This window comes from Rhea pennata, chromosome 28 (genome assembly GCF_028389875.1).
Source record: "Rhea pennata isolate bPtePen1 chromosome 28, bPtePen1.pri, whole genome shotgun sequence".
Taxonomy (NCBI): Eukaryota; Metazoa; Chordata; class Aves; order Rheiformes; family Rheidae; genus Rhea; species Rhea pennata.
Genome location: NC_084690.1, coordinates 2,489,314 through 2,512,810, shown reverse-complemented (window position 1 = coordinate 2,512,810; position 23,497 = coordinate 2,489,314). Strand labels below are relative to the sequence as shown.

At 45.2% G+C, this 23,497-nt stretch overlaps 1 protein-coding gene across 2 annotated transcripts in view; it reads left to right on the top strand.

Annotated features, from left to right (window-relative positions):
- The first annotated feature begins 9,028 nt into the window (after positions 1 to 9,028).
- The window catches only part of DPYSL2 (dihydropyrimidinase like 2), a 55,928-nt gene continuing 41,459 nt past the window's right edge, over positions 9,029 to 23,497 (top strand). The window contains exons 1-2 of one of the 2 annotated variants that reach the window (XM_062597026.1): positions 9,029 to 9,555; positions 22,506 to 22,594. In XM_062597026.1, the coding sequence (XP_062453010.1) occupies positions 9,205 to 9,555; positions 22,506 to 22,594 (440 nt within the window). In that variant the 5' untranslated portion in view covers positions 9,029 to 9,204. Of the gene's footprint in view, positions 9,556 to 19,161; positions 19,524 to 22,505; positions 22,595 to 23,497 lie in introns of those variants that run through there. The other variant, XM_062597027.1, reaches the window with a different exon arrangement.

The window sequence follows — 23,497 nt, the reverse complement described above, 5'->3', positions numbered from 1 at the left end:
TGAGTCCTCTGCCTGACTTACATTTGCACACATTAGCAAAGCAAACAGGAAATTGCAGAGCAGCTAGTGCATATTTCCCACTGTAATGCTAATTTGTTGGCTTCTGTTTGGAAAAGAAAATGGTGAGTAATTTGAGGGAGTGAGTTTGTTTTCCTCCATAAAAGACTTGAAAAATTGGTCCCAATTAAAAACTAATTGGTTATTACTGGAATTGGAGAGAGTTCTGCTGTGTTCTAGGGCTTATACTTTAAAATGTGGACCACTGAATCCAGCAAAACCTCACTGAAGGAGGAGTTAGTACACTAACTGAAATCTCAGCAGATGAACTGCTCTACCAATACTGCTGAGATCTGTTACATGGGTGTTTTTTTTTTTTTTTTTTTTTTTTTTTTTTGGTACGTTGATAGGATCTTAGCACCTCCCATCCTCCCTGTTTATTTTTTTATTTTTTATTTTTTTTAATGGTGGATGAAGTAATTGCTCTATGTTGTCAGGTCACATCCTGCGCAGGGAAGGTAGGACGTGCCACTGTGGCTGGCGTACGTCCCTGGCTGTGCAGGGATATCCTGGCAGAGGAGCGTAGGGTCTGTCCATGTGCTGGTGACACCTTACTGTTCCTTTCAAAAGCAGCAGCTGGAAGCCCTGATTAGTGTGCTGCAGATGGCAGCAAGATACTGGGGCCCTCTGCCATCCCTCATCAGAGCACCCTCAGCGCTGTGGCCTCCCCCCTTAATTCAAGGGAAGCCGTTGCTGCTCCTGGCTGGGATTTCCAGTCCTGACAGTCGCAACTGCGAAGCAATGAGCTGCATCGAGGGCTCTGGGCTGTAACACATGCAAGGCGCCCTGGGCCCATTCTGGTCCTTAGGAGCAATGTAATCACTAGGGATTACAGTTTTGCCAGGAGTGCCTTCTGCAAGGCCAACGGGAGGAAAGGCATGGTGTATTCTGGAGTTAATTCTCTGGGAGGCACAGAGATTTATGAAATAAAAGCTTGTAATGCAGTTTAATAAGATTAGATTTATTTAATAAGCGCAACATGAGGACGTTGGTTCATGTTAGCAGCAACTGCAAAGCCCCCAGACCTAACAGGTTTTACAGAGCAGCACAGAGAGAGGTCTGGTTTTTCCACTGTTGTTACTGTTTTTAGTCTTTATTCTTACCGAAACTGTTATTTCTGGCTTTTGCATGCTTCTGCTCCTGCCCAGAAAGATAGGCTGAAAACTACAGAGGCAAAGTGACCAGCGCAGTGGTGGCTAGGACCCTCAAATAGGGCTGGCTGCAGGCACTGGAGAGCCTGGCCCAGTGTCTTACCACTGCTCTGTGGGACAGGCTGCTTCTCTGGTTTTAGGTGGACTATTTTAATTTCTATGCCTTAATTCCCATGTGTACAGTGAGGCTAATAATGCTACCTTTGTGTCCTGTCTATTTAAAATGTAATGAGATGAGATTTTCAAAAATGACAAATGATTTTCTGTGCCTTGTACGAGTGCTTAGCTGAAGGCATCTTCAGAAGGGACTGAACTCTCTCCTGCTGGGCAGTGTGGCCTATTGAGGTTTTCAAGCTGTGTCAGCAAAATGAAGGAACTGAGTGGTACAAAGACAGACCAGTACAGGTTTCTCCTTGAAGCTTTTCTTCTCAGTTTAAAATTCAGATTCAGCAACAGCAATATGCCTCACCATTAACACTGGTTCTTCTAAACAGCATACTTAGAAGGAAAAGAAACTTTTAAAAAGCAAGGGAAAACAGTGAGGCTTTTATTTGTCTTTCTTTCCAAATTGGGTGTTTTGATGTCCTGATTTAATTGTTGCTTTGAAATTTCCAACCTGAAATTATTATTTTTTTTTAACTGCACATTCTTCTTTCTGCCTTTAGAACAAATAGAAGTTCAGCATGTCCCTTGAAACACTAGTCATCACGAAAATATTGGCTTGAGCCCTTTGGAACAGAGATTGGCTCTTGTGTGTATTTATATAGCACATGACATACTGCAATACCAAACATATTGGGAAGCTTTAGGTCTATCTGTGTTTCATTTGAGAGTGTTGCACTACTTGGAAATGCATTTGCTTTAGTAGGATTATTCCCAGCTTTTGCAATTGGAAGTGGAATAAACCTGGGACAATCACCTAATTCAGCTGTGGTGCTCATTATCTTTCTAATGAGTCTGTCCCTTCTGCGTTATTGTCTCTGGTTGACACTTCTATTGCAGAGTAAAACATGACAGTCTATTTACCTTTAGCAATGGATTCAGAAAGGATTCCCCTTTCTCTCTCCTTGTTTTCACCAAGTCATGGCATATATGCAAACATGATGAATTGTGGATTCAAAGCAGTTTTCTAAATGCCTACCTGTGCAGAGTGGTACGATGTGTTTAAAATAGTCTCCAAAGCCATCACAAAACATAGAGCCCATCCGGTGAAACTGCTTTAATGCAGCTTAAGGGTAAGAAGCTTTTATGTTATGTGCTGGCAGGGCTCTCATCCAATGAACAAAGTTGACAGAACCATAAGCTTAAGAAACATCTTTTTGTAGACTCACTGGTGTGTTTTTCAGCCAACCTACATTCTTTATGTGGACCTTGGGTATGCCATCAGCCTCTCCTCTCTTAGCATGTGCAGCTCAGGTCTTTGCAGTTAAAGGTCCTGATTGATAAAGTTATTTCTCTGTGTGTTTGTGTGCATGCGTGCACGCATGGGTAGTGAATATTGTAAGCACAGTTCTGGTCTGAGCATCTATTATGTTGCTGCCTGTGAGTGCAGAAAACTGGCTTCAGTGTCCAAGGAAGTCTTTTCTGCAACCATGTTCCTACATTGTGAGCACGAAGTAGCAGATTACATCTTAGGATATTCTGTAAGGTTAAGTATTTCCACTCCGGTAACTGGGGAGGCAGTTCCATTTAGTGGTAAGTTCTTACTACAGGAATTGCTATGAAATAGGAGAGAGAGCAATTCTGGAGCAGTTGAAGGGCAGGAGTGAAACAGAAAGGAAAGGTGAAGCTGGGCTGTATCTGCTGCAATAGAAGCGTGCTAAGCAGAGTAGTATTTATTTATCATGAATCTGGGATACTTTTAGTGTGAAGTTTACTGCTGATTTTTATTTTAGTGATTTTTTTATATCCTGTCTCAAAATAAAGCAGAGAGCTGTAACACTCTGAAAGTCAAATGAATGAATCATTCATAGAGCAGGAAATGTTTTATGACCCTTACTATTATTGTTGTTATTATTTATTAACCTAGGGATCAGAGGGTGTGTGAAGCCATGTGGATCATGGCTCTGGCATGCTTGCAGTGGTAGGATCTCATCTGGACAGATACTGAGCAGCCAAGATATCCCAGATGATAGGACACAAACAATAATATCTACCCATTTTTCACTTTTCTTTTTCTGATGAGAGCTCCCTGTCTTGGAAGGTCTCTATGTTACAGTGGTAAAGATTTTCATTGTCCATTTTGGGTTCTTTCAGAATATGCTGACAAAATTTTAAATAATTTCCAGTCCACAAATCGATAGCTATTTCTTGTTGAGTCCCAGTTCCATGCAGGTTTTAGTGATGGTGAGCCAGTAACTGTTGTATTCTTAGAGAGGTGTTTGGAGGAAATGTTAATATTTAATGATGCCTTTTTGTGGTCAGACGGGTGATTTCTCTTAATGATGCTGTCTGGAAGAAACATGCCTCAATAGTCAGCCATAATCAATCCACACGACATATTATTAGGACTTCAGTGTGTCACAGGACATTTACAGATCTTAATGAAGTTAGTAATTTTACTAGAACTTTTGTCCTAAATACTGGACATTTCAAGGAGTTAGAGAATTTCCATTACTGCTATCCGTGATTATTGTCATGGGAATACCTGAAAAAATGTTAGATTTCAGAGAGGTCTGGTACCTTTCACATGTCTTTATTTTTTGAACATTGAATTAGTATGGAGAAATTTGAAGGCAGTGAGGCTCTCCGTTCCCCTGAAAGTCAATGGGAGTTGTGTGCCTAATTTCCATTTGTGCCTTTGGAAAATCCCCTTCTAATTGACTAAATATTTGTACTATTAGCCATGGGCACGGTGGCACAATGTGGCTTTCAGACCATCTGTTTTCATGGACTAAAACCCACTGGCAGGAAACCTTGATTGGCAGAAATTCACCAAGGCTGGTTTACATTAGTTGAGGTTGCTGAGGACAAAACTATAAAGGAAAACAGAAGCATAGGATACGCAGAAATAAAAAGGCGCTTGGAAATAAATGAGCTTTGTTTCAGCATTTGAAGGGATGTTACTCATTTATCAAAAGACTTTCTTCTTTAATGTTTTTGAAATAATATTTCGAAAAAAAGTGCTTGTCTTTGAGTATTCAGTGCCAAGAAAGGCTCTCAACCACTCCAGCAATTATCATCTCCTGAAGAGAAGTCGGTTAATGATTTCTCTCTAGACAACTTGGTCTTTCATTTTTTTTTATTGTGCCAGAACAATTCCAACCCAATCAAGCATTTTAGGATTTGATTTGATTCTTAATGTTCAAGAAATATTCTGAAATACAGTGAAAATTAATTGATTTTATGATACTGTCCCTAGGTCTTAGAATATGAAAATTACAAGTGTCAGATACTGGATCAGTGACAGTAAGGCAACAACCGGAGAAAGAAAAGTGCTTTCCCAGCTTGTGGTCAAGCAGTGGAACTTGCAGGCTGTTGCAGGGACGTATGCAGTAAGTTGGATATTTTTAAGGGCTGCATAATTTTGCAAGCAATGATGTTTACAGAGGTCAGCACAAACAGTCCTAAGCCCTTACTCTGAGCATCCTTGAAATTTGGTTGTGGATTTAGATTTGAACTTTGTTCATCTTCTCTTTGAAAGTCATTTGATTGTGTATATAAGTGGTCATTGGATCTCTGCTTTTTCAGCCCACGTTCTCAGGCATCATGAATGTTTTCTCCACATTCTGTAAAAGCTAGCTAACTAACTTTGCTATGGAGTCGTCTTTCAGTGGATCCAACTGAAAACACCGTATCAACTTGATGGTTTAATTCTGAGGGCAAAGCTGCATTCTTAAATCCTGAACCAATTAAACTTAATTGAAAGGTTGTCATTGGCTTTAAAATGGCCATATTTCATCTAGGCTTGTTCTTGAGTACAAGAAGATCTTGGAAGTCATTCGTGCTTTCAGTTAGTGTGTGCACATGTTTTGGCACTTACTCTACTTCATTTGCATGGCCAGCCACATAGGTTTTGGCCTCTGCTCCTTAGGGCTGTTGTTCAGATATTAGAGGAATTGAGCATAGTACCTCTGCAGCCAGGAGCAGATAAATTTTTCCTTGTGCAGAGGAGCTTTTTTTCATGTCCATGATTATCTGCCAGGTACTTCCACAAACATCTGGTTGCTGTGAAAACCCCATCCCTAGCTAGATTTTTAGGAAACTTTCCTATGGGTGTTTCCAGACCAGAGTCCTGCCTTTAGATGGCGTGATGGCCCATACCAGTCTCTCTGTTTGCTCATTGTCAATGGAGAATGTAGGTTTTGTAGAGTTCTGCCTTTGCAAATAGCATGTTTTCATAGAATCTTGCCTTGCATGATAGATTTTGCACCCACTGGAAGTATTAATAATTAATTACTTGCAATAGGAAGAGCCCCAGATTTGGAAGCAGTTGCTGTCATTTATTTTAATAATGGTAATTTAATGGCAGAATATATTGTAATTTCTGGCTGGGTTCTTAATCTTTAAACAACGGAGTCGATACTGGATTTGCAGCAGTTGTCTCACCTAAAGATGGTAGGGAATTGAAGCAACGTAAAGCTTATATTGCATTATGTTATTTAAATCAAGTTTGATCATTCAGCCTTACACTGCACATGTAAGTTACTATGGCAATGAAATGTAATAAAACATCATTTATCATTTTATGCATGAGAAGTAAGTTGGCACATCTCAGCAGACAGAATGGAAGATATTGGTAGAGCCATTGGTAGATGCTACACAGTTTACTGGAGTCCTACGCTCCTGAGCCTGCCCAGGCAGGCTACAAGCACTAGCACAGGGAGAGCATTAGTGTGTAAGTAGAGAGCGCTGTCCACTAACTTTTGTGACAAGGAGCCTACTTACTTCATGCCTTTATGCTCACATTTCTCCTGCTGCATCAATGTAAAAAAAAAAAAAAAAAAAAAAAAAATCTGTAAAAGGATTTCTGTGAAATCCTAGTGCTCTTCATGCACTCCTTTTTCACCATTTGGGATCATTGAATACACAGATTATCAGCTCCCAGGATTTTCAGTCTCTGCTTAGAGCATGAGCATATCCAGTTGCCACAGTTAAGTGCACAACTCGGGAGTCGTGCCATATTAACTGGCTGTGAATATATTCAAATTGGAATACAAGTTGCATCAGCCTATGCTGTTGATAATGAAGTCTGATATCTCTGATATAACTCTGGCCAGGAATTCTGGTATCCCAGACAAGACCTGTGTGTCAGATGCTGTAGAGGCTCAACTGGCCTTGTCTGGAGAAGGTGTCCTACATAGACTTCCCATGAACACAGCTGGATTCCATCAGTTGATTCATTTTTTTCCAAGTTGCTGATCATGCTGTTAGTCGAACACAAAGCAATTGGAGGCATTGCTGAATGTGTCCTCAGGTGCCTATGGAAAGGGGAAGTATTTGGAGATGACTGTTTAGCATGTGATTGTTGTGTATATTTTGGGTGTATTGGGAAAGAAATTTGGATTTACAGAGGAGGAAACATTGGCTTTTCGGAGTGACCTTTGATCATCTCTGGAACATTTGGAAGTTGCAATCGTTTCTGCAGAACTTGATTCTGGTCCCACTCAGTACACAGCCTCTAGGCCAGCTTATTTGCAGTCCATTCCCTTTCCATCCTTGCACAGGGGCCATCTCTGCGGTTGTCTGAGCATCTTCCAAGGATGTGCCAAGTGATGAATGAGCTTTATTTAGCGCTATCCCTGAAAGTCACTGCATCCATTTCAGCGAACTGCAGAATGTGTCAACACAATTACTTTAAGGCTGTCCACTCGCTGGACCCTCTGTCAGCACTCTGCAGCTTCCATTGACTGCCTGATCAGCATTGCTATGACTTTTAATATTTATAAACCTTAAATAATACAGGACTTCAGTGTACCTGGGAGACCATATGCTGTCCTCCAATCCCCATCAAAGCACCTGAGATCAGTGTGGCTACATCCCTGGCTGATCCACCATTGTGGTCCCCGAGGGGAAGCAGGGTGGAGCTTTTTCCCTGGAGAGCCTCTGTCTTTGGATTTCTCCTTCCTTCATTAGTTACCAGAGCACACTGCCTTCCTCCTTCAGGGCCAAGCTGCAGGCTTATTTCTTTCCTTTTTAGTCTGGAGTCTTTCATCACAGCCCTGTGCATTTATTACAGGGCTTCACTTGTTTGTGACCTTGGGAGGTGGGATTTTTTTTCCCTCTTGGTGAAAATGCATTGATGTGGTTTTCTGGGGGGAGGAGGAAGTTGAGGCACTTTTTAAATTTTATTTTATTGTTATTATTATTATTATTTGCTTTTGGTGTTGTTCTAGGCCTGAATCTTGCTAAGGTGTCTGGTAACCATTTGGACACTTTTGGACACAGATGTCACTAATTTAGTATTTAATGTATGCATGCGCAAAGATGCTTGTCAATGAATAATGCATAGCAATAAACAGCTTGGTGATTCGGTTTGGTTCAGAATGATGCTGCATATGGATTAGCCTTAAGGACACAGATCAGCAGAGTTAATAACATGTATCAGGTGGAGGCAGCCAAACTAAACCCTTTGTGTGCTGCAGCGCTTACCGCTGTGATGAAAACGTCTCTGCTCGCTCGAACAGCCTCACCCGGGCTTGCGGAGCCGCTCGGCGCGCTCTGCGGAAGCGAGCCCGTCGGAAACGGCTGCGGCAGCGCGCCCTCCGCCGCGGCGGAGCCCCCGAGGGGCGCGGAAAGCAGCGGCGCTGCCTCGCGGAAGGGGGCGGCCGGGCCGGGCCGTGCCGGGCCGCGCCGCGCCGCGCCCGCAGCCCGTGGTGCTGAAGGGACAGCGCCGGCGAGCGCGGCCCGGCCCGGCCCCGCTCGGCCCCGTCTGCCTCCCCCCCGCCGCCTCCTCCCTCGGCAGCGCCGTCCCCCTCTCCCAGGGACGCCGGCAGCATGGGCAGGAGCAGGGAGGCAAAGGGCTGCTGCTCTGTCTCCTCGTCTAGAAACCCGAACTCAGCCGGAGCCGCCTTTAGCTGCCTCCCCTGATCCCCTGCGGGGAGGGACTGGGGGGCTTCTGGCATTGCAGAGGGTTAATTGACTTGCAAGGTCACTAATTTCGGCTCCTGGAGGTAAGTCCTGGTTAATGGCTCATTTTCTGACTCCCTCTCAGTTCCCACTCCCCATCTGTCTCTCTCTCATTCTCTCTCCAGTGCCATCAGTCAACCCTTTTACCCCCGAAAAGGAACCACCCGAGTCATGGCTCCAGTGAACCCCAAAACCTAGAAAGATGAGTCAGCTTTTTGCCTTCCAGTAACCAACCACGATCCCATCCCCTCTCTGCCCTCCAGCTCTGCTGCCTTGAGAAAAATGAGGAACAATAGGATTCCTGGAGTGCTCCCTGACTCCACCATTGCGGGGTTAGGGGAGGAAGGGGAAGGGTGGAGGGAGGAAGAGATCCTTTCTCCTCTGCCTCGGGAACACGCCTCCAGAGTAGCCGGAGGTAAGGGGGGGGTGCTAAGTCCCCATCAGCCTCTGTGCAACTTGTAGCAAGAGCAGCACCCTCGGGAAGGGGGGAGGGTGTGTGAGATGGGGGCTGTTGCTCCAACCTGATCGAGTCCATTTGCCAATTCACCAGTCACATCACTTCCGGATCAGTCCCCAGTTTCTGCTGCAGAGTGAGGTTTTTTTTTTTTTTTTTTCTCCTTTCCCTCCCTCCCCATCTGGATGCTGGGAACTTGAAACCTCCTCCCTTGATTGCTGCAGAATCTGCCCCAACCTTCCCTCAACTTTGCACTGCATCAAAGAAAACAGAGCGAGCCACAGACCACATTGTACCGATGGGGGCAGGGAACCTTCCAGGCACAGCCCTTTGCAGTTGATGTTGCCGTATCTCTAGGACCCAGAGCGATCTTTTTTTCTCCTCTTTTTTCGTGTGTGTGTGTATGCGCGTGTGTGAGGGATCCTCTGGTTACTGCTGTTATTATTTTCCCTTAGCAGGGAGACCACACAAACCATGGCTGAGAGGAAGCAGTCTGGTCGGCAGGGTGAGGAGGAAGAAGTACCAGCCTTCTTCAAAAACCTGGGCTCGGGCAGTCCCAAGCCCCGGCAGAAATTCTGTGGCATGTTCTGCCCGGTGGAAGGCTCCCTGGAGAACAAGACCATCGACTTCGACTCCCTCTCCGTGGGCCGCGGATCTAACAAAGTCGTGGCAAAGCAGAAGGATGTTGCCCACCTAGGTCCGGATGCTCAGTCCATCTATTCCAGGCAGAGTGGGAAGGGAGGGGAACCATCTGTTGATTTCGGAAGAAAGGTGGAGATCAGGAGTGCCACTGGGAAGGAGGCGCTGCAGAACCTGAATGACAAGGTGGGTTGAATATATGTGCATGTGAGACAGATGCAACTTGCACACAAGGTAGGCTGCAGAAGGCATAATCCTTTCCACCCTGCTGTTCCTTGCTTTCATCTCCCTTGCATGTATGTGGCAGTATGTCTTCCTCCAGGAAGCAGCATGTCTACTAGCTCCCTCTTACCAGACCTCTAATGTTATTCATGTGCTCTCTGCAGGTGTGGGTGTATGTGCACAGGGAAGAGGGCATAAGAAGAAAGGAGCCCTTGCACCCACAAACACCCTCTCTCTCCTCACCCTGCCTTCCTATTCGGTGATAGAGATTGACTTTTTTGTTTCTTAGCCTATCCCCCCAGCACAGCAGTAGCAAAATGCCCCACCCAGCTGGTGAATGCAGCTCACAGGAACAGAAATGCAATTGTTAGCAAAGGAGCATCAATGAGCATCCACCTAAAGGGACTAAATCCCTGCAGACTTCTTCCAGGGGAAACTCAGTGACGCACTCCTACCCCCTTCTCTTAGGGGAGGACAGTCTCCAAAGTGACTCCCTGGGAGCTATATTTCAATACCAGTTTTGAGCAAGGCCATTGGCTACAGTGGGAATTTTGCCTCAGGAAGATCTGCTGGGACTTTTGCAGGAATGTGGCATTCTCCTAGAAACCCACCAAACTCCTCCCAGGCTTTTAAGACCCTTAGAGCTATCTTTTCTTTCTCCGCCTGTGTAATGGTGTGTAATAGAGCCGCTCCTTTTCCTGAGGCAAAATTCATTCAAGCCATAGGTCTAGCTGACCATACACATTTTTTTTTCAGATAAATAGATCTGAGCAGGCTCTATTCACATCTGAGCCATGAAGTACCCTGACAATGCCGGCTCGTATGCATAGTCTGGAAAAGCTCAAATGAATGCAGCACCAACCAGCAACCTGATAAACTCCTAGTAGCATAGTGGGGAAGAGTTGCTCCAGGTAGCTCCTAAAGGGTCTACAGAGCAGCCCCTTCCTCTGAAAACTGTTTCTGGAAAATGCCTCCTGATTTTTACTAGTGGTACGGATTGCATATAAAAGACAAAAATCTGTCTGGAATTGATAGTATGGGCTTGTTCCCCACACTCCCCTTCCTTTCAGAAGTGTCATGCTCCCCAAATCAGACCCTACTCTGCTTTTCATACTGCAGTAACTTAAGATCTCCATGCAACCGTATTTCCGCGCATTTGTTACAGCAACTGCACAGAGTTTACTGTGAGACCACAAACGTAGGCCGTGATTTTCAGAAGTGCTACACACTTGGTTTGGAGTGAGATATGCTTCACTCCTCTTCAGAACAGGTCTGGCTAAAGTTTGCCACGTGTAGAAGCCTATAGCTTGATCTGCCCCAGTTTATGTGCCTGCTAATTGAGTAATTTGCAATGATTAATTAGCCTTGTTGAACTAACAAAGATGCACCTGAGGAGTAAAGTGCATATGCTGTTTTAGTTTGCAGCCTCAAAGATTTTGCAATTCAGGACATTTTCAGGACTAATTTCAGACAATTTGGTGTAGTGAAAAACCCACAGGATACGTATGTAAGGAGATGATATATTAATTCTGATAAGATGAATTATTGTGTGATTGAAGAATACCAGCATAATAGAAAACTGTAAGTATAACAATATGGTGAAAAATCAGAAATCTATACCGAATATTAATCATATTTTTTAAGTTTGTTATTTGTTTCTGTTTTTAAAGATTTTTTCATATTACTGTTAACTATGGAAGCAGGAAATAATGGGATAGTACTAAACGCTAGAGTTGTTTCTCATTAGCTTTTCAAAGTACTGATGCTAATAGATTATGCTGTGATGGGTTCTGTGTTTGTGAGAGGTTGTGTGCATTTGGGTGAGTGCAGTCCTCTATGATAAATGTCTTATTATGGATTGGTACTTTATAGCAGGAGTGTTTTAGCTTTGATTGTTTCCTAGTTGACTGCATCTATAGCTTGTATCAATAGTTAGATCCTTATCTGACAAAACTGGTAATACTCCAGTGTATTTACTAGAAATTTGTTTAGGTTAATCAAAGCTCAACACATCTTAAAAAAAGAGGAAAGCAAAATAATACTGCATAAAGTGGCATTAAACACCACATTAAAATAGACTTAGATATGAGTTGAAAAGCTAAAAGGCATCTAAAGTTTTGCAACTGAATTTGGCCCATTATTTTCATATCTCCATTTAATAATGCACCTGAAATAGGTTCTCCATGGACAGATTGTACATTGTCACCATGTGATAGGAATCTAACTTACAGTGGAAAGGAGTAGTATGCTAGTTTATGGGATCTTAAAATTTAAACTACATGAATTATTTCACAATAGTCTAGAAATCTTACTACTACTTTTTTTTTTTTTTTTTAGCTTGAGGCTGAAAATAATTACATTTTTTATCAATACGCATGGCAGTCAACATACAGAGTGATCAATGTTCTGCTTCAGCAACCAAAGGACTGTATCATGAGCTGGTGGGAATGGGTGTAGATCTACTGGAGGCAATGGAGATGCATGGAAGTATTTTAGCCAGTGATTGAATCCAAAGTAGGTTTAAAACACAGTCACCCTTTCTGTCACTGTACAGAAAGATTTTGTATTAATTTCCATTAATACCATTAACAAAGCAAGGTGGACAAGCTCATTCTTTAGTTTTCTGAAGCCTTAACTATCCAGAGGATTAAAGAATAATTACATTCTTTTTCCACATTAAATTGCAATATATTGTTCTGCAGGCAAAGATAGGATAAGCACAAAGAGATTTGATTACTCTTATCTAGAGTATTCTATAGGCATCTATCATAGCCTTGCTTTGTTGTCTCTGGGCCATGCTGCCTCGTAATTCAGGGTTAAGATAATCTCTAGAGGCACCAGGAAGACTTTCTGTCTTAGTTTAAGTAGCTCTTTGCAGTTAGGCCTCTGGAGGCAGTGTGACCTATTCAACAAGTCTGCAGCTCAGGAGAGCTGAGCCAAGCTATGCTATTTACCAGCTGCCAAGCCTTGGAGAAGTCACTGTGCTTCAATTTCCCATCTTAAACTTAGCTGTCCTCTCTTTTTAGACTACTAATGTCTGATCATGGAGCTATTTAATCATCTCTCTGAGCATTGCTTAGTGCATTGAGGCCTTGATCTTACCCGGATTTGCCTCAGTTTCACATTTATATAATCAGTATTCCCTCTCTATTACTCATCTGTTGAGATTCTTCAGAAAAAAAAAATGATAATCTTTTAGGGAATGTTTATAGGGAAGGATAATGTCTGATTGCAACAGGAATCAGCAAGCCTGAGGTTTGTTTTAATCTAGTTTGCACAGAGAACTTGAGTTGATTTTGGAATTGACAGGAGAGGAAACAGGTTTGAAAACACAGTTTCATGAAGCTTTTTGACATCATCTTTTCAGGATCACACTTGTTCATTCCTGGGGAGAAATAATGAAGAACAGGATGTTGTTCAGAGCACAAACAATCATAGATACTGGAACATTAATGGAACTGTTGTGTAAAACAAAGAAGTTGTTCCAGACAGCTGGAAATGTTATTCTGCATTTAATTTGTTATGATGCCTGTAACTTCTCTAGCTTTATTTCAGCAATCATTGCTTTCAAAATGCAGGGAGTTGACTTGCATATTTTTCTAGTGGACCATAATAATCTGTCTGGCTACTGAAAAAAAAGTCATGAAGAAACTAACAATGACAAGCACAAACATCTCATTCCTCTATCTTCCAAGATCCTTCTCAAAGCCATTGATCTGTATAGCTGAGACATGCAGTACATCCAGTGAGCATGTTGTGAAGTGCTCTATTAGTGTTAGGAATTTACCCATATCACTGCTTCTTGGGCAGAAGTGACCAAGGGGCATTGATACAAGGCCAACATATTTTTGCGGGTAAAGACTCAAGGGAAAACTTAAACATGAATCTTCCTCCACCCAGTTTGGAGTTGAGCCAGGTCAGAGGTCTGGTCTTACAGCAGTATCTTGGGCTGCAGGCTTTATCACTGTGGATGACACAGAGCCTGGCACAACGGGACTGGCACCTTTGCCAGTCCTCCTGCCAGTGCTATGGACATCATTTGACATGAGCCATCTGTTTTTACCAGGCGCTGAGCAGTCATTTATTTCTGCTCCAAATCTTTTACCAACAGGATCTTGTCTAACTCCTTGTATCGTTTCTCAGTCTTGTTGCACATTAAATTTCGATCTGTCTTCTGTAGGGTTTTTAGAAAGCTGAGAGAAGACTTTGATAGCAAAGCTCAAGTGAGGTTGATCTGTCTATTCTACAGAAACTAGCCTACTCTAAAAAAAAAAAGGACTACATCTGGGAGCAGAATTGTAGCAAATCATCCTGCCTGAGGCTTTGATGTATGTTTTGGGGAAAGGAGAGAGGGTTACAACGTTGAGAAATGGTGCAAATCACTCGGAGCATGGCTGAAAAGAGTTGTTCCTTAGATGCTACACATAGTCTTCATAAATTTAATACTGACTCTCTTAACGGGTCATGTAATTGTATGCTTGTCCTGGGTATATGAGCTCACTCGAGTTTCTACCTCAGGAATTTAGTACTGGATTCATCCTATTAATTTCAGGCATCTAACTGAGCTGCTAGCATTCAGTGTGTAGTTCTCAGGCCCCATTGCTAGTGGAGAGGGAGACGCATCCAGCTGGGGGTCTGGATTCCAGATTGGCTGAATCACCTCCTGGAGATGCCAGCCTTTCTCCACTGGCTGTAGAGGGAGGAACGCTGAGAAGGATGCTGGCGTGTCCTCTGCCTTAGTTCTAGCAATGCTACATTTGTAGTGAAAGCCAAAGCACCAGTGTAGGCTGTATGCTGTTTAGGGAAGAGGGCACATTTTTGCTATTTATTGTACTACCCATGACAGTGATCTCTGAAGAGGGTTGTCTCCTTACCAGTAACATGAAGTGTTAGTAATATTAACTGTTGAGACAGCAGCAAAGACTTGTTTGAGGGCAATTAAGATTGTAGTGCATCTGAAATGCTCAGGACATATTTCCTCTAAGAGAAATAGTATATATATATGTGTTATACATCCCTGTATCTGATTTAAGCAGCATCTGTACCTTTGAGAGCTTCTAAAGGGGGAGAATGTCTAGAATTTCCCTCTTGGGGAAAGTGCAAAAGAAATCAGGCACCCAGGTCCCAGGGAAGCTAGAGGGAGTCCAGCTTTTGCCCCGAGTTCATGCTTTGGAGATTAAGGCCCTCCATCTCTGATAGTAACAGTCTCTGTAGACGGTGATGCAGCAATTGGCGTGGGCAGAATCATGACATAAAATTATGGCCTGATTGGTGAATTCATGAAAGCTCTTTTGGCCCAGTCCTGCTGCCTCTGATCACAATAACAAGAGTCTTGCTGCCTTTGGCAGGAGGTGATTCCCCAATAGGGAGTGGGGATTATTAGCATCTAACAAGCCTAAAGGGAAATCTAGAGCTTGTTGGTGCTGCAGTGCTACAATTCTAGATACTTCCAGGAATGCCTTAAGTCCATCTCTGATCCCTCTTTTCATTACATTTGTAATCAGGTATTTCCTTTTGCAGGTTTTGTAATTTAATAGCAAAATGTTCTTGTGGAAAAAAGAAAAAGCATTTAGTAAGGACAAAAGCAGTTGGGTGTTGTAGAAATTCTGTTGGGCTGGTTGCAGTTGCACTGAAATCCTACAGAGAAAGAGACTCTAGATGTTTTCTTTCTTTTTTCCCCCAACCATCCAGTAATTCCATAGTGGAAATGAAATTTTCCTGCTAAGTGCAATAGGATGGTCTGCAGAATCTGTGGAGCTGATGTAAACGGATTTCCATGGATGCCTGTAGTGATTTTTCTAGCCTAGATTATTGCTGTACAGATTCTTATATTCTTGTGCAATTCTCTCTCTAGGCCTTTGCCGAAGACAAATGTTACAGATGTTTCTTTAGCATGAAATACAACTCTACTGCAGCAAACCTGTATAAGACATCCTGAATTAGCTGAGACCTGAGCAGAAATGCCTGGCTGCAGTACTGTTGTATCCACTGGCCAGTATACTCTCTGATTCCCCTGAGCCTGAAGGATGGGCTAGGGACATGCACCCAGCACACAGCACAGCTCTCTGTGTGGTCAGGGTGGAGGCTGGCAGGGCAAGCATGGGGCAGAATGCTCTGATTTGTGCATTTTCTCCTCTGATCTGCCTTTTGATGGATGTGGTAAGGGCTCTCAAATGTGCTGATGTAGAATAGTTGAAGATATTTGTGTCATCTTCTCATTTCTCCACCTCTGATGTGACTTGGCTGCAGTGACCTTGCTGGTTCTGTCCTCATGGCTGCAGTTGGGAAGATGGATTGAGCTGATCAGCCAGCTGTCCTTCATCGCTTCCTTTCGCTATCATTTGGCAAGGAAGATCTGGCAGTGGTGGTTCTCTAAAGCATCTTCTAAATTTAGCCTGCTGTGTGCAGTTCTAGACCTGGGGAAGACAAGGTGCATCCATTTCCCCTTAGAGCTGCCATCGCTCCCCAGAGTACCTTGGCGGTCACAGTACCGCTGCACGGCAGCTGGGCTGTCACACAAGCCTGCAAGGATTTAATAAGTGAGTTCAACTCGCTTGTTTTAACCTAGAAGCAACTCCTGCAACTGACGCTTCATCAGTAGTTATTTTTCTTAATTTAACTTGTGCGAGATTTATACAAAAACTGTAGCTTAAGCAGGAGAATGAAATACTTTTGAAAAAATGCAGGTGCACGTTTTTGTATTTCCAGATTGTTCCCAGTTGTTCTTATGCCAACATTGTCCTTTAGCATCACTAGCTCTTCTTCCCTCATGATTGCCTCCCCATCGTATGTGTTTATACAGCAGATAACATCCCTCCCTTGCCTGCATTTAGCAAGACTAAATAAGCCAATTTACAACTACATTAATAGTTTTTAAATAATTTATTTTGATGCCCTTTTAGCTATGAAAGGAAAGAAAATTGGGTCATACTGGCACTTGGTACAATGGAGTTAAAAGATGCATGTGGAAACACCATTGTGGTCCTTTAAGTACACACTAAATGATCAGAGGATTTGGAACGTTTGGATCTAGAAGTAGTGGAGGATATGGAAGTTTTTAACGTTTGGTGCTGTGTAGATATTGTGTATGGAATGACCATATTTTCCAGTCCTTTAATCTCTTTATTTATTTTATTCTGTACTACCTAGGTTCTTGCAACGTGGTGTTGGGAAGGAAAAGCTAAGTATCATCTGGAAGTTTTCTTTCTTTCTGTCTGAACCTAGTACTGTTGGATTCAAGTTGTGGAATATATTCAAAGTTCAGGAACTGCAATAAGCATTATCTTTTAAAAAGTACTTTAAATATCTCTTTTTTCATGAGCAGACCAGAGTAGCTTAAGAAACACTGGTGCACTGATTACATCATCTCCTAAGAGGTACGTCTATTTTTTTTTTTTGGTCAATATTACTGTTTCGCATGTTTTAGCATGAAGTGGAGAAATGACATGTCCAAGGTCAGAGAGGGGAGTCATGCTGGAGATGAATGGTTTCCTGCGCCCATATTTGTGGTCATTCACCTGCAGATCATGTTGCTGCTGTCAGGGCAGGATGGTGAAACAGAGGTAGGGCTCAGCACTGCTCAGATCAGCTGCCCATGGGCCTCGATCTTCTCTCTTGAACACTCAGGCTGTGTTTGCTTCCTCTTTGGTAGCCAAAGACACTCTTTCTCCTGGAAAGCAAGGAGAAGAAACCATTCAGATATAAAGCTGAGGAGGAGAGCTAGCATTACAAAGATAGGTACATTTGCACTACTTGAATTCTAAGAAATCTAGTGGAGATGTTTTCTTCCATGTTCCCCTCAAATATGCTGAGGTTTCAAAACTTCTTCCAGTGCAAATCAGAGCGAGGCAGGATGACACATTTAGTGTTGTCTAATCATTGAAACAAAACAAAGCCCAGCAGGCTAGCAAATGAGTCATTTTGCTACTGTCATAACAAGACACTTTTTCATTTGCTACTAATTGGATATTAAGTGATTGGCATATTAGCTACTTAAACGTGTCTGATGCCCTGCCTATACCTAGGAGAAGCTCTTTTACTTTCCCTTATAGCCTCCTGTGAACGAATGCATGTGAAACTCCCTGGTAATCACCTGTTTAAACAGATGTTGCCTTTGTAATGATTTACTGCAGTAAGACACTAAAGTTTAAGTTTCTTATGGGTTGGGCACAGTGTGCTTCGCTGGGCTGCCTGTGTGTGTAAGATCCTCATTATTTTGTGGAAGCAGAAGCTTGCAGTTTACTTTGTGCACAGTGTGAAATTCAGTTGGGATTGAGGGAAGGTAAGTCTTTGTCTGCCTTTAACTGATCTGTTTTGATCTGCAGTCAGAAGTGGATTTGTGCTATTTGCAGTCTCCAAAAGGTGTCTTGTACCTTCCCCGGGAGCAGTTGATCTGCAAGGAACGGGTCTGTAAATGGGTTTACGTTGAGCACTCATCCCACACTCTGGCCATGAATGCCACCTCTCTGTATTAGCTGGGGCATTGTAAATAACGAGGAATCGGTTTTGCCCTTTAGCGCATTTCTTTCCTTGGAGCCCCAGCGTACGGGCTTCAGGGACTGCATCCATCCAGGGCGGACGCAGAGGAATTTGAGAACGGGCTCCAAGGGTGACTGCAGCATTGGCCAGGGAGCTTGCAAGGCTGCAGGGGCAGGAAATGGCCAGAGTGATGGGAGAGGTCGGGCAGGGCTCTGCGCATAGCTCCGATCCCCCGTTTCCTTGGCGATAGAAGATTCAGGTCGCGCTCGCGGGAGGGGGCTCGAGTCCGCGCTGCGTTTTCTGGACGAGGAGGGGGCACGAGGGGGTGCGCCAGGCATAGCTGTCTCGCACCTCCGCTTCCCCCTTAATTTGCTACTGCTTCCGCGCAGCTTTCTGCTCTGCCAGCGCCGAGAAGGGCGGGGTGGGACAAAGAAGATGGAGGCAGCGCGCTCCCCTCCCCGCCGGCTCTCTGCCGCCGCGGGCGCGCAGCGGGCTGGGGGACGGTGCGGTGCGGTGCGGGGTGCCCGGCGTGTGCGGGAGGGCGGCGGGGGTAAGAGGCTCCGCCAGCGCGCCGCTTTGCAGCAGCCGCCTCTCCGCGCCCCGCCGCAGCGGGAGGGGCGCGGCGCGGGCGCGGTGCCGCGGCGCGGGCGCGGTGCCGCGGCGCGGGCGCGGTGCCGCGGCGCGGGCGCGGTGCCGCGGCGCGGGCGCGGTGCCGCGGCGCGGGCGCGGTGCCGCGGCGCGGGCGCGGTGCCGCAGCCCGGCGCCGCCCGCGGGAGCGCGCCGCCCGCGGGAGCGCGCCGCCCCGCGCCCGCGCTGACGTCTTCGTTGCGCCAATTTGCATCTGGGCGCTCGCTCGGGCCCCTCCCCGTGGCGCGGCGGCCGCCGCTCATTTGCATCCGCCCCAGGCTCCCAGCCAATGGCGGCGCGCGCCGCGCGGCCCCCCGCGGCGCAGGGCGAAGGGAGCGGCGCGCGGGGCGCATGCGCCGCTGCCGCCCCGCTTCTGCCGCGGCTTTTTATTGCTGGCGGGCGCTCGCCCCCTCCCTGCGCGCTGGGGCCGGGGCCGGGGCTGGGCTGAGCCGGGTTGGGGCTGGGCCGGGCTGGGCTGGGCTCGGAGCAGAGCGAAGAAAGGGAGACGCGCAGGGGTGGCTGCTTCTGCCCTCGCTGCCGTTGCGGAGAGCAGGGCTCGCCTCCCCGCCGCGCCCTCCGGCAGATCCCCCGCGCCCCTGCCTCGCGGGCGCAGCTGGTTCGGGCTTGGTTTCCCGGGGTTGGGGGTTTGGGTTGGGTTGGTTTTTCCCCTTTTTTCTTCCCCCCTTTGGAGGGGAGGTTAGTGAAGCGTTTGCAGCCAGGGGAACAATAGCGATACAGCAGCCGCCCCGCTTGCTTGAAAAGATTTTTGAGGGAGTTGCTTTCCCAAGATGTCTTATCAGGGGAAGAAGAATATTCCGCGGATCACGGTGAGTCCAGCGCCTGGAATAAAGCGGGGGGAGGGGAGCGGGGGGATTAAGCCCTTTGTGTGCCGGGAAAACGATGGCAGCGGCGTTTGTGGCACGATAATAAGATCAGGATCTAATGCAGGCGCTTCCTGTGCTGCGGCGTTTGCTTGACGCCGGAGGGGGAGGGAGGGAGGGACGGACGGACGGACGGGGCTTGCACGGGGGCCGCGGTGCCGTAGCGGGGGTCCGGAGCGGCGCGGGGCGGCGGTGCCCGCGGGGCCGCAGCCGCCGTCCTGCGCCGGGCGCCGCTGGCGAGGCGGCGGCGCCGTTTCCCTTCCTTCCCCCAGAAGCTCCTCGCATCGCGCCCGGTTGAGCCCGCTGCTCGCCGCGGTCCGCGGGGAACGAGCCGTTATGTAAACGCCTCCCTCGCGTCCCTTCTTGCGGGAGCCGCTGCAGGGCAGGTATCGCAGCTGGCAACTTTTTTCTCTTTTTTTCTCCCCCCTCCCCCGCTTTTTTATTTTGTTTTATTTTTTTTTGGCGGGGGGTGTTGGTGGTGTTGCATAAGGGCAGATGCTGCCTTGCAGCGGGCTGCGCCGTGGCCGCGGAGCCGGGCGCAGCGCAGCGCAGCGGCTCCCCGTGGCCGCGCCGCGGTCACGCCCAGCCGCGGCCGCTCGGAGCAGCGGCGGCTCCGCGCCCGGCTCCGCGCTCCCCCGGGAGCCTGGACGCGGCGCTGCGCGCCCGGCTGCGCGGCGGAGGGAGCCCCGCTGGCGAAGGTGCCGTGCGGCGGAGCGAGGCGGTGGGTGTCGGGGCAGTCGTCGCTGTGGGCCGAGAGGAGGCTGGCGCATTTTTCTCGTGACCGAACGCTCTGATTTATGTTGGGTGCATCCAGTGCAATTCCCTTAAAAAGATGAGCAATAGAAAAAGAATAAGACTTGCTGTTGTATAAACGTGGAATCAAATCTACCAAGACGAATGCTCGAAGAAGAGGCGCTTTCAACATATAGGTGTCGTGTTTGAACTGCATCAGCATGGGAAATACATACAAATTTGGTACCAGGCCCTTGCACAGATGCAAATTGTATGCGCTTTTGTCTCAAAGGCGGCTGAAATCAGCAGATTCTCCCTGATTTCGGAGCTTTTCATACAAACGCACCAGGCGACCTGTTTACTAACAGAAGCATTCGGACCGTCGTTAAAATGGCCCAGGGCCCATTTTATTGGTCACTATAAAAAAAAAATATCTTTCCTGATTGATGCTTGGTGGATTGGGACTTATTCCTGCTGTTTTTGACATCGATGACAAAACCGTATCTGATTTCAATAGCAGCAGGCCTTTTTAATAGCACAAGAAGCCTGCTCTAGAGGTGGGCATAAATACTGCAGTGTTTCTGGAAATGGTAAACATGTAGGACAGTTTGCTGTGGAGTCTGGTGTTGAAAGACAAGTGGGTTTTTCACGCCCCAAGTTAATTCATTCAGGCTTATTGGCATTCACAGCAGATCCTAAATTTAAATCTTGGGTTTTTCTTTGTGTTTTACATTGGTGCTGTTATTCAGGGTAACTCTTTATTGCAGCAGTAGGAAGAAGGAAAAACAAAAGAGAAAGGAGAAGTACTGAACATCTCAGATATTTTGCAGTTAAATAAAAGAGAGAGAAAGGTGTAAATCAGTAGCTGATGCAATTCACGTTCTGGTTTTATGAGCCATGTCAGCTTGCGTCAGTTGAGAATCTGATGCTCCAGCTCTTCTCTTCAGTTTTAATATAAGCTCTTTGGGAAAACGCCCGATTCTTTTCTTCTGTCTGACCAATAGAGCCCCGATCCAAAGTAGGGCCCCTGAACACCACTGTCACTGTAAGTATAATTCGTATTTACTTTAACTATAAGTTCAGCCACCAGCAAGTTAAAGTCCTGCTTGCTACCCCTTCTTGAAGTCAGCCTTTGGTTTTGCCAGTCTCGGGCTGTGTTGTGCTGGTATAGCTTTGTTTTCTTCTAAAGCAAATGTCGGGAGGAGGAGAATTACCAGAATATGTACAAGGACAGACAGAAGCACCGAGGTGCAGGTTAAACTGAGCACTGCCCAATGTGCGTGTGCTTTGATTTAGATCTATGCGTAATGCAGGGAATGGAGGAAATAAAGGAACGTGATAGTTACTTTTGACTTTTCTCCCAATCCAGAGCTCTACAGAATATGTTTCACTATTGTTCATGACTATCACAAAAAGATAAATTTGTTTTTGACCTAAAATAGCTGCAAAGGTGAGATGCAACCTTAACTGAGGTACAGAACACATTGCTTGATAGCTGCCTTGTTATAATTACATTTCTGTTCCTGCTAAACTGCATTTGAATTTGAGGGAACTGTAATAACACATTTTCTTAAATCCTTTTCCTTAACTTAATCTGCTAATATGTGCATACTCTGTCTGATTATGCCTAATGATCTAGGAAGGCAGTAAAAGTATCCACTGAATTGAAACATTGCTAAGTTGGGCAAAATGAGTTTGTTTGTGTTGTGTAGCCCCTGGCAACAGACTTTTGGTCCTTTTCCCTGACAGCAGTTGACTCATAGTTAGCCAAGTAGTGACTCTAGTGTGTGGGTGCATGTAGGAAACTCTGCATAGAACTAAAGCAGAAAAAATAGAGATGTGGCTGTTATGTGTCCCTTGAGAAGTATAATTTAATGCTTTTGCTGTAGGTGATGGTGGTCTGCCATCTTAACAGATTGCAGGTACGAGTGAAATGGCCAAGTAGACAAGCCCACTGAAAGCAAACTGTTTTTCTGTTCTGATTTTTTGGGGATCATTAGCATGATGAAAGGACTTGCAGATAAAATATTTTATCTTTACAGTTGAAAGTGCAGCGATTGACTTGGATTTTGACATGTGCTTTTGAATAATGCAGAGGTTGTTTCCATCTCTACTCTTTTATCTTGGGAGTGACACTGCAGACTGTCAGTTTTCTCTCAGAATAATTACGTGTTGTTTTATGCTTCTTTGTTTCAGAGTGATCGTCTTTTGATCAAAGGTGGTAAAATAGTTAATGATGACCAGTCTTTCTATGCAGACATTTACATGGAAGATGGGTTGATAAAGTAAGTGAAGCCTGATACCAAGTTTTGATTGGAAATGTAAGAAATGTGCTGCAGAATAGCAAAGAATAACTTAGTCTCAGCTATATTAGATTGCAAAGAAAAATGAATATTTCTCTCACATGCTGGTCTTTGATGGAGGAATTCTAAAAACAAAAGTGTTGAATTAAACACATGGGCAAAAAAACCCCACTCTTGTTATTAAAGCATAGGTCAAAGAAGGTGCTTAAATGTGTTTGATTTTAGCCATGTGAATTGTCCCATACTGAGATTACACGTATGTTTAAAGTCACATGTGTGCTATAATACTTTACTGAATTATGACTTAAGATATTCAAAATGCAGAGTTCAGCACCCAAATACAGCTAATCCTGCATTAGGGCAGGGGTTTGGGCTTAGGTAACCTCTTGAGGTCTCTTGCAGCCCCATTTTCTGTGATTCTGATGCAAGGATCGATCCAAAACCCCTTAAGTTAGTAAGGATCCTGTAATTTTAAGTGTTTCAGTTCAGATCACTTTCCAGCACGCTTCTATGTGTTTAGTCCTGAAACATGCATTTTTGGCACATTAAATATATTACAGATTTCTTCGGAAAATTACTCTTAGGAAAAAATGGATGAGCAAGATGTTACAAACAAGGAATTTTCCTTTTCTGGCTAAAGAGTTGGAACATGTGCTTTGTTAATCAAGGTTAAAAATTAAAGGATCCAGTTAAAGACATATAATTAATTGCAATGTACTGTCCACTATTGCACTTGTAGAAATAAACCCATGTAGAGAGCTATTCTGGAGAGGTCTGGGGTGGGGGGGGGGATTGGAATTTCATCAGGAATTTGATAACCAGTATATGCATGGGCTTATATTTGTGCAGGGAGCGCATAATGTTTGTGCAAGAAACAAAGGCAAG